At 44.6% G+C, this 10,330-nt stretch overlaps 2 protein-coding genes across 4 annotated transcripts; one reads left to right on the top strand and one right to left on the bottom strand.

Moving 5' to 3' along the window:
* Positions 1–1,985: 1,985 nt before the first annotated feature.
* On the top strand, positions 1,986–9,143 carry LOC135608571 (uncharacterized). 3 transcript variants are annotated; one of them, XM_065101624.1, is made up of 21 exons: positions 1,986–2,322; positions 3,326–3,405; positions 3,578–3,664; positions 3,864–3,914; positions 4,006–4,123; positions 4,302–4,358; positions 4,461–4,525; positions 4,645–4,728; positions 4,839–4,889; positions 4,983–5,045; positions 5,135–5,181; positions 5,257–5,326; positions 5,409–5,471; positions 6,982–7,071; positions 7,294–7,332; positions 7,429–7,656; positions 7,788–7,873; positions 7,983–8,031; positions 8,118–8,198; positions 8,281–8,374; positions 8,573–9,143. In XM_065101624.1, the coding sequence occupies exons 1-21, from the start codon at positions 2,205–2,207 to the stop codon at positions 8,797–8,799; spliced, it is 1,848 nt and encodes a 615-aa protein (XP_064957696.1). In that variant the 5' UTR covers positions 1,986–2,204; the 3' UTR covers positions 8,800–9,143. The 3 variants fall into 3 exon arrangements, with proteins under 3 accessions (XP_064957696.1, XP_064957695.1, XP_064957697.1); XM_065101623.1 differs by lacking the exon at positions 1,986–2,322 and adding an exon at positions 2,556–2,875 and having other exon boundaries at positions 8,573–9,028; XM_065101625.1 differs by lacking the exons at positions 1,986–2,322; positions 3,326–3,405 and having other exon boundaries at positions 3,622–3,762; positions 8,573–9,028.
* Positions 9,144–9,278: 135 nt separating this feature from the next.
* On the bottom strand, positions 9,279–9,963 carry LOC135608572 (uncharacterized). Its single transcript, XM_065101626.1, has one exon. The coding sequence runs from the start codon at positions 9,888–9,890 to the stop codon at positions 9,363–9,365; it is 528 nt and encodes a 175-aa protein (XP_064957698.1). The 5' UTR covers positions 9,891–9,963; the 3' UTR covers positions 9,279–9,362.
* Positions 9,964–10,330: the final 367 nt, after the last annotated feature.

Below are 10,330 nucleotides of genomic sequence, written 5' to 3'. Positions count from 1 at the left end.
AAGCTGGGAATATTCTTTTCCCTCTCTCCCTTCAATTGTATCGACCAACCACCGATATGAGATTCCATCACACGTTCCATCGTCACCGGCTGCTGCAATCACGAAATATCGATGCATTCTCGTTTTCCTCTTGTTTCAGTAGTTGTTCAAACAAGAAGAAGAAGAAGAAGAAGAAGAAGAAGAAGAAGAAGAAGACGGTATCCGAGAGCGAACATGAGTCACATGCATGCATGCATGCATGAGTGGATGACAGGGGAGGAGGAGCCTAAAAATGATGAACCGGTCAGCTCCACAGTGTCTGCAGCAGCTGATCTGATGCTTCAGCACATGAAGAAGAGTAGCAGGGACTGCTTGCGACTCGCAAGCGGAAATTAAAGGATGTGAGCTGCTGCTGCTGCTGCTGCTGCTGGGCATCAGATGGTCGTTCATGGATACCAAATCCATCGGCTACACCCAAATCCAAGATCCGCCCACTCACTGCATTAAACACCGCCAGCATCGTCACGTTCTGTATCGACACAACATTAATTCCTTACTTCTGGCTTTTGCAGTCCCACCAGGTTCTTCCATCGCCCCATCCCACAATAGCCAATAGTCAATATCCAGCTTCTCATCAACACAAGATTGGACCAATTTTTAATCGGAATTTGAATAATAATAATAATAATAATAATAATAATAATAATAATAATAATAATAAGCTTCTCCTGAGATGAAGAAAAACGTACGAGCAGATGGATGCCATGGTGAATCGGGTAGAAGACACGGCCCGTGATACAACAAGAGTGGTTCTCATGTGACTTGCCAGGGAAAACAACGAGTGGTTCTCATAATATTAGATGGCATAGCATGTGGTTTACCTCCATCCATCATTCGGCAGATGGACCCCTGGCGTCGTTGGCAACCGAGTACAACTCGTGTCGATTAAATCGTGGAGTTGCAAGAGCTACAACGGAGCACTCGTGTCGATTAAATCGTGCTCATTTCTATTTCATGCGGTGCAATCCAACCAAACCGAACAACGAGCAAATCGAGGGAAGAATGCCTGCGCACTCCACTCCCACTCCCTGCCCTGCTGTCTCATGCATCGAGCGAAGCACAATGACACACACGCAATTCATGCGTTGGCGTGATCGTACGTGGAGCCACCCTGCAGTTTTTGTTTACTGGGTAAACTCGGATCGGATGACAAACCATCTGTCGATTGGAACCACCGCGGGATGACTGGGCGTCTGTCTGTCTGTCTGTTTTGTCTTTGACGCGAAGCGAGAAATCCACCGCAACATGACGTGGCAGCCGCCCGAGGGCCGAACACTTGGAACAAGGAGCACCCGCCATAGGAGGCGGAGGCCGAGGTCGAGGCCGCCGTGGAAGACGTCAAATCCCACGGGAGATAGAGACGATACCTTAGTCGAAGAAGATAACGTAGTTTAATCCTTAATTACGGCTCACCGGATTTTAGATTTGAACGGCCACAGCACGATTGTGCTCGCTCGCTGTCCACACAGGTCTCCCTCATTTTTATTGTTATTTGTTATGTTGCCCACCAAACTCGGACGCACCTAATTGTCCCCCAAATCCTTACGTGGGGTCCATCCCCATCACATCACCCGCCAGCATTTCATTAGTAAGCGGCTCGGTCCGATCGATTTCAGGAACCACTCGTCTTCACCTCGATTGAACCCGAACCAAAATGTGCTTCGTTCACTTGCGTGGACGACGCTGCACGCTCACCGACTCTTTTCTACGTCGACCCGAAAGCTTCCAACTTCCACGCAACGACGGTCCACCGGTCTGGGCCCAACGTAACCATCGATGGGCCCCGGCGGGTTGGTTCGGAGAAGGAGGGGGTGCGTAGCAAAATAGCGTGAGACGCGGAGAGGTGCCCTCAAGAAAAGAACAAAAAGAGGGGGTTTTGGGCGACCGGATTTATAAATAACACCACTCCGGCTCTCCAAATCTCCCCAGCTCATTGTTCTTTCGCTCTGAGGCGGCAGCCACGCTTTCGGCGACGCCCGGTTTGTGTGTGTGTGTGTGTGTGTGAGAGAGAGAGAGAGAGAGAGAGAGAGAGAGAGAAAGAGACGAGGGCAGGGAGTGTGGAGGTGCTCACACCGTTGTCGTGCTCTCCGCTCCTCGTAAGCTGCTTTCGTGCTTGTCCAGAGGAACACAGAGAGAGAGAGAGAGAGAGAGAGAGAGAGAGAGAGATGAAGTACGTATTGGTGACGGGGGGAGTGGTGAGCGGACTGGGGAAAGGGGTGACGGCCAGCAGCATCGGCGTCGTCCTCAAGGCGTGCGGGCTCCGCGTCACCTCCATAAAAATCGGTGCCTGCCTCGCCCTACCCCTCCATGTTTTACCGTCCAAAGAATGCTTTTTCGCTTGGTGTTGGTGAACGCAATGGATCTTTTCTCTCCAACGAGGTGGATTTTTGTGGTGTCAGCCTCATCCCCATGAATCAAAGAGTCCTTCTTGCCCCTCATTTTTCTTCTTAAAGGAGACTTCTTTTTGGTCTGATCTTTTCCGTAGGGTCCCTTCCGGGCCTCCCGGGTTTAAGGAGGTTGGATTGTGCAGTAGGTTGTCTTCTTCCGACATTCATATCCAACAAGGTTAATATATTGAAATTATGACGCAAGAAAGAAGAGATCTTTGCATCTTTTCCCCCGCCAGTTTGATGTGTCCTTTGCCGACTCCATATGCTTCTTGATTCGGGCTGCGGTTGTAGTCAAACTCCTTTTTCCTTGCATCGCCCTGCGTCAACTCTGTTGCCCTTTCTGATTCTTGGGAAATCCCCTTGGTGCGATCGGTGGTTTCCGATGAGATTGCGGTACAGGGTGCCCTTCTCTTTTGCGTTTTGTGGCCGACAGCAGCCGATCTTGGGTAATGAAAATGGAGGTTTCGTGCGTTATTATTCTTCTGCAGATACGGCACTTTCAATGCTCATCCCCTTTGAATTCTTCTTTGGCCGTCTTCAGTGACGACGATGTCTGATTGGGTGCTTTTGCTTGACACCAAGTTTTCTTCCGGCCATCATTACTGATTGGATGACCTGGATCTTTCTGATTTACTTTATTGCTTACGATATTCTTATTCTGCGATCGATGTGCAATAAGACCATTTGACGAAAGACATTTCTCCTTTATGTTGATCAACTTTGACGTGCGCTGGGAAATTGTTGTCTTCACCTCTCTTCGGGGCATGTTTGTTTTGCAAAGAAGAAGAAGAAAAGTCTTTCATTTTCTGTCTATGTCGATCGTAATGTTATGCAACTTTGTTTCTGTTATTCTTTAATCGAGATGGTCTAATGCTGTACCCTGTGGACTTACGCAGATCCTTATCTCAACACTGATGCGGGGACTATGTCTCCGTTTGAGCATGGGGAAGTCTTCGTCTTAGACGATGGTGGCGAGGTAAAGAGCACTGTGGATGCCATCGTATGGTCTCTGCAAGTCTGAAAACCGATGCCTTTCTCATTGACCTGCACAGATTTACACTCACATTTTACTTTGCTTAGAAATGTTTAGGAGATCTTTGTTCTTCGGTTTCGTTCCATTTCTTCTGATGGCCTCCCCTCTTTTACAGGTGGACTTGGATCTCGGAAACTATGAACGGTTCCTCGATATCAAATTAACTCGTGACAACAATATCACGACTGGAAAAATCTATCAGGTGCTCAATTAGGCTTTAGATGTTTAATGGTCGTAAGATTTGTGACGACCTGAGGCTGTTGAGCTATTATCTACTATGGAAGGAGATAATTCTTTTAGGTCAATTTTCATTTTTCTTTCTCATGTTAATCTTGTCCCATCTCCTCCTTGTTCATGTGATAGACTAACTTTCTTCTCTCTTGATGTCATGTCCGTGATAGTCCGTCATCGACAAGGAGAGGAGGGGAGACTATCTGGGGAAAACAGTCCAGGTGTGTTTCTCTCTGATCCAGAACCAATTGTGTGTCGTAATTTTCACGTTTACTTACCGGTGCCAGAATGCCTCCTCTTTTTCTTTTGAAGGTCGTGCCACATATCACAGATGCCATACAAGAGTGGATCGAACGTGTAGCGATGATACCTGTGGACGGTAAAGAAGGACCAGCTGATGTTTGTGTTATAGAATTGGGTGGAACTATAGGTAAATTTGCTACAGAGTTCTGTTCTTGATAAAACAAAGTGGAATAATATATTGGTCGAACAATCTCACCTTACTCCGAGTGAGAATTATAATTCACATGATAATCATTCTTGTCCGAGTGCTTGTTGCAGGAGCCACATTCCTTTTCATAGTATTGACCGTGGCATTCTTGATGCAGGGGATATTGAGTCAATGCCATTCATAGAAGCTTTGGGTCAATTCTCTTACCGTGTAGGTGAGAAAAGTGTGAAGGCACCTGTTAAAATATTGTTCTTTCCAACAGCTTATTTTCCTATCCTCCTTTGTAAATGAGGTTTGTTGTCATGTTTTTGGACAGGGCCCGGTAACTTCTGTCTGGTTCATGTTAGTCTCGTACCAGTTCTTAAAGCAGTTGGGGAGCCGGTAATGACAATTAACCAGCTACACATAATGAGACTTTGACTGAAGCCTTTCACAGCTGAAATTTGATTCTATCCTATTTTTTATGGATGTTTTTTTTTTTTTTCCTTATGTTCCTGTAGAAAACTAAACCGACCCAACATAGTGTTAGGGGACTACGAGGACTTGGGCTGACACCAAATATTCTAGCCTGCCGCAGTGATAAGGTTCCTATTAACCTCTCATCTCCTGGCTCAATCCTAATTTTTCAGCCTAGTATTTGTTCTTCCTACATCTGTGTTGATCTTTGAGAATTACATTTTGATGCTTTTGACAGCCGTTGGATATAAATATTAAAGAAAAACTCTCACTGTTTTGCCATGTTCCGGTAATTTCTTTACTGTTACTCCTCGTCCATTGTACCTGCTGCAAAGTCAGTGTGTAGATTTTGATACTCACAATCGATAGCTTTTTTTCACAGGTTGCCAATATCATTAATCTCCATGACGTTACAAACATTTGGCACATTCCTTTATTGTTGAAGGTAGAGTATATTTTGTTGACACTAATGTGGATTTTATCCATCGTCAAGGTTATTTCAGCATCCATATTAACATAGTTCTTCACCTATAGGAGCAAAAGGCACATGAAGCTCTTCTGAAACTATTAAACCTTCAAGGGTCTGTCCGATGAATGGCTTATTTATTTAATTACTTTGATACTTCAGCCATTGATTCTGACATTAATATATACAGATGTGCTGAGGAACCCATGCTGGAAGAATGGATGGGTAGAGCTAAACTCTATGATATGTTGCACAAGACTGTGAGTTCTTTTTTTTTTCTTTGCTATTGTTTTATGGGTCACTGGAAACATCTGAAATCTTACCATTTGAATAAATTTACAGGTCAGAATTGCTATGGTAGGAAAATATACTGGTCTTTCTGATTCTTACCTCTCTGTTTTGAAGGTGAGTACGTTCATCACTTATCAGTCTAATGTTGTCCGTTTCTTGTACGTTGCTTATTTACTGGACGGATCTGTATTTGTCATTTTATCTTTTCTAAGATGTACTTGTTTTTTATTTGTTCTCCACCACAGGAGGACCACGATACTTACACTAGAAACTCATGTGATTTATTCCTTGTGCTTACTGTAATGGCCATTTCGACAAACAAATCAAGTAGTTTTTTATTTGTCACAGGCCATTGTTCGTATGTGAAGCTGTTTGTTTAAATGCTTTAGGGCAATAAAAAAAAATTATAATCACCAGATGTTGACGCTATTTACTTAAAATGTTAAGGACAATGTGAAACTTCTAAAACCATGACCTTATTCATGAGTAGTTCATGTTTCTAGTTTAGCATCTCTCGATCAAGGTTGAACATTTTGAAGTCATCTAAACCCTGAGTGATCTTTAACTAGCTTCTTAACATGAAACAAGTGGAGGATTGATAGGGAGAAAAACACTTGCAAAAGGAATTAGCATTATGAGCGAAACTTGTGGCAACAAGACTGGTTATCTGAACAATCAAATTTGCTATATTGAAGTTTGGCAATTAGTAAGGAAGATTTGGAAATCTCAAGAAAAATTATTTCCTGCCATTTGGCTTCTCTTGAGTTCACCTCTGTGGGTGCCTCACTCCCCTTTGCCTCTTTTTCACTAAAAAAATCGCTACGGTCTCTTGGCATGTTTATCATCAATTTTATTCTGATTGCTTTTTTTTTTTTTTGCTGACATAATTATTACTGCCTGTAGATTTGGGTCAGTTGGGTCATGATAATAATTCAATTTCCACATGATGCACTTCTTTTTGTGTACAACTCCACAGTAAATCATTTTCATTACAACAGGGGATTGTGTTCTTTTATTTAATTCTTCTGATCCACTAAAATGGGATTTTTTTTTTTCCCGAAGTACCTCTCTTGGATGACTTATATCATTTGTGCAAGTGCAGAATGCCCAAGTCTTATACATCTTAAAATGCAAAAGGTCATCATGGACCTGACAGATTCCCTGATCTGTCATCTTCTCGTGGTTAGTTGGATGCTCGTGACTTCAGGATGGGGAACAAAATAGAGTTAGAAGTTGCTATTTGTTCTTTTTGAACTAGTTAGGTCGTCAATAACTTAGTGTTGGTTTATAGAGGCCAAAGGTTTGTTCAGAGATCTTACGCAGTTATCTTAGTTATCTCCCATGCCCATGATGAGCAATATGGCTGGATAACTGCAAATATAGCTCCCCCTTGTTTTGTGTTTTTGTTGAACAGTCACTTCATAAGATTGTCAAACTGGTGCTAGTCGTGGCTTGGGCTTTGTTATGGTTTCTTTGGTGATAGAAACTCTAATGCACTCGAGTGTTTCCTTTGTTATACTTGGTGATCATTCGATGCTCGTTTGTCTTTGATGAAAGAATAGATCAATCTATTATCCTATGAGCATTCCTTCCGCAAACTGATTGTTTTGTTAAACTATTGCAGGCTCTTTTGCATGCTTCTGTTGCTTGCCGAAGAAAACTTGTCGTGGACTGGGTCCCATCATCTGATCTTGAAGAAACAGCTGCGAAAGAGGTCTGTCCATTTTACAGTTTAAGCAGTTATGTTGGTCTTTTTTATTATTCTTGTTGGATTGGTTTGTCCATTTTACAGTTTAAGCAGTTATGTTGGTCTTTTTTATTATTCTTGTTGGATTGGTCTGTCCATTTTACAGTTTAAGCAGAGTTGTGCTTTTGCTTTTTATTATTCATGTTGGATTCTTTGTTGCAAAGAGTTGAATATTTTACGTTTATACAGGCACCCGAAGCCTACGACGCAGCATGGAGGCTTTTGAATGTGAGCTTCTTGCAAAATTAAAGATGTTTAGCTGTGTACCATACTAGTTTTATCTAACATGAGGCAATCAATGCTCGCCATCTTCTTCTATCTCAGGGTGCAGATGGGATACTAGTCCCAGGAGGCTTTGGGGACAGAGGGGTGCAGGGAAAAATCCTTGCCGCTAAATATGCCCGCGAAAACAAAATTCCGTATCTTGGCATTTGTCTTGGCATGCAGATCGCCGTCATCGAATTCGCTCGCTCCGTTATGAACTTGAGGGAGGCAAATAGCATGGAGTTTGATCCCGATACAACTGCTCCCGTTGTCATTTTTATGCCAGAGGTAATTCGTAAGGTTTTTTTTGTTTTTTTGTTTTTTTTTTTTTGCATCTTTGGTTATCATTGTCAATTATAAAACCCTTCCTCCACCTCTCATATATTTTCTGTGTGGGATCGGATCGGATTGACCTTCAGGGTTCCAAGACACACATGGGAGGTACCATGAGACTTGGATCGAGGAGGACCTTTTTTACGGTTGCTGATTGCAAATCTGCAAAGCTGTAAGTAGAGAAATGTTATCCGCGATGCTTGAATGATATGTTCTATCTAACTTGCCCAACGAAAGAAAGAAAGACTTAAAAAGAGAGTTCAACCACCTGGTTTCTTCAGGTATGGCAAAGTCAGCTTCGTGGACGAACGGCATCGACATAGATATGAGGTTCTGATGATAGGAGAAGTAAAATATTTATATTCGAGCATCGATGAGATTGGGTTCCCACTTATCATTATTTATTTTTTTTGCAGGTAAATCCTGATATGGTCTCAGAATTTGAAAAGGCTGGTCTTGCTTTCGTCGGTAAAGACGAGACAGGAAAACGGATGGAGGTGGGCTTTCTTTCTGTCTTTTCTTTTTTTTTTTTCTTCTTTTTTTTTCCTGAATTTTTGGTTCTTGACGACGATGATGCAGATCATCGAGCTGCCTTCTCATCCATACTATGTTGGCGTGCAATTTCATCCGGAATTCAAGTCTAGACCTGGAAAGCCCTCTGCTGTTTTCTTAGGTAAAATAATAATAGTGCCTCAACTCTGCCCATCCATCATCTATAGTTCCAACTCTGCCTCAAATAATAGTGGCTTTCTTATCGAATCAATAGTTTCTGCAGGAGCAACTTTAAGCCCTTCCCCTTCCCCTTCCCCTTCCCCTTCCCTTCTTCATATAATCCTGTTTCATCCTCGCTTGTTATAAAATGCTTTTACAGGACTGATAGCCGCATCATGCCGGCAGCTGGATTCATGGCTGCAAGCTTCTAACGGGCAGATCAGCCCGGCGGCGCCGCATGCTCACAGCAATGGCTACCCGAGCCCCAGAACGTACCGAAACGGCGGGGGGAGCCTGAAGAAGCCCGCCGTCAAGAGCCTGGTTAACGGAGGAAGCTTCCATTCGAATGGCAATGGGCTGCATGTCCACCAGCACAGCAGCACGTAGGCACCCTCCTCTTGCTGGTTTTCTTTTTCTCTTCTTCCATCCGAGGATTCCTCCTCATGTACAGTACAGTCGATCGAATGGATCTGTATCGTTCCAAAGGAAGAGCGTGGTGGTGCATGGATGATGCTGGTTCCACTGTTTTTCACAAGGAAACCAGCATCGTGTTCGTGCAGCCAGCCAAGAGTTTTTATTTTAGGTTTGAATGATGTTGATTTGTTTTGGTTTGTGAGGGGCTGTGGTGCTTTAAGTAACATCTGTACCTCATTCCAGCAGGAAAAGGCCTCGGAAGAATACTGTCGTATCGCGTTATAAGTAAAGATCCAATGTTTGGATGGAGTTGAATCGCGCTTTGTGTTGGCAGTCTTAAAAACATTTCCTTTTTTCTATCGATCTGTGGATGTCGAAAGCGGAGCACTAAGCTTCCGATGCAACATCATCGCAGGGGAGACAGAAGCCCATGATGGCACGGAACGCCCACGTCCTCGGGAAGACTTCGACTACCGCTGCAGCGTAGAAAACCAAGGATTAATTTACAGCACTAACAAAACGCTTAACTCGTACGCCTATCCATCCGTACATCTCTCTCTCTCTCTCTCTCTCTCTCTCTCTGGATTAACATGAGCCCTTCGACCGGTGCCGGTGACGCCGAGGTCCGGCTTGTGTTCCTCCTTGCCGGCACCGAACACGGGGCCGCCCCCACCGGCGGCGTCCTCCACCTTGTCCTGCTGCTTCTCGATCTTGATCATGCCCTCGTCCTCCTTCGACCGCGGGTCCAGCCGCGTCTTGTTCTCCTCCGTCGGCACCGACTCGTACGTCGTCGGCGTCAGCGATTCCTTGGGCTGCGCTCCTTGCGCACCGGACATGCCGCCCAGCTTCTTCAGCAGCGGTGGGTTCGAGTCTTGAGTTTTCTTCTTCTTCCTGGATTTATAGCACCACGCGGGCGGCACCGCTGCTGGGTACGGCCGGGTGTTGGGTTTGGGTGCTGCGTGCAGGTGAGCGGCGGTGCCGAAGCCAGGCGTGCGGACGCGCTGGTGACACGCGGTAAGGGCGAATGACTTGGTGGTGCCACGTCTCGTGTGGGTCACATGCATCGTTGCGTCTCCGACCGCCCGTGTTGGGCGGAAGGTCGATATGGAAAATTAGGGGTGGGAATGGTATCATCGGCAAATGGACCCAAACTTAAATTGTGTGCTCCATCGCATCGACTCGACATAACCAGTAACGAGGAAGAGAGGAGATGGCATCGGACGAAGATGGAGGATGGCAAGTCAGTCAAGTCGCGGCTCGAAAGATTTGGATGGGAATTGCGTGCGTAAGTCCCGTCCAAATCCAACCCCACTCCCCCCCAATGGCTCGTGAGATAAGCATGCAGTCGTTTGGCTTGTCAGCAGTTGGATCAGCGATCGATTAACTTAGAAAGAGTGGCATCAATTGAACTCTTTTCATCAACAAATACATACATACATACATACATACATACATACATGATAACAACATAGGAAATAGAGTCAGTAGATCATCAATAAAGCCA

The sequence above is a fragment of the Musa acuminata genome, chromosome BXJ2-3, assembly GCF_036884655.1.
Source record: "Musa acuminata AAA Group cultivar baxijiao chromosome BXJ2-3, Cavendish_Baxijiao_AAA, whole genome shotgun sequence".
In the NCBI taxonomy this organism is placed as follows: Eukaryota; Viridiplantae; Streptophyta; class Magnoliopsida; order Zingiberales; family Musaceae; genus Musa; species Musa acuminata.
The sequence above is the reverse complement of the archived record's forward strand: the minus strand, read 5'-3'. Positions and strand labels throughout refer to the sequence as shown.

Coding starts and splice junctions, on each gene's coding strand:
- LOC135608571 (XM_065101623.1), top strand. CDS start 2,692: ATGCTTCTTGATTCGGGCTGCGGTTGTAGTCAAACTCCTTTTTCCTTG. Junction 4,359..4,460: donor TCAATTCTCTTACCGTGTAG/GTGAGAAAAGTG, acceptor GTTTTTGGACAG/GGCCCGGTAACTTCTGTCTG. Junction 4,890..4,982: donor CACTGTTTTGCCATGTTCCG/GTAATTTCTTTA, acceptor TTTTTTTCACAG/GTTGCCAATATCATTAATCT.
- LOC135608572 (XM_065101626.1), bottom strand. CDS start 9,890: ATGCATGTGACCCACACGAGACGTGGCACCACCAAGTCATTCGCCCTT.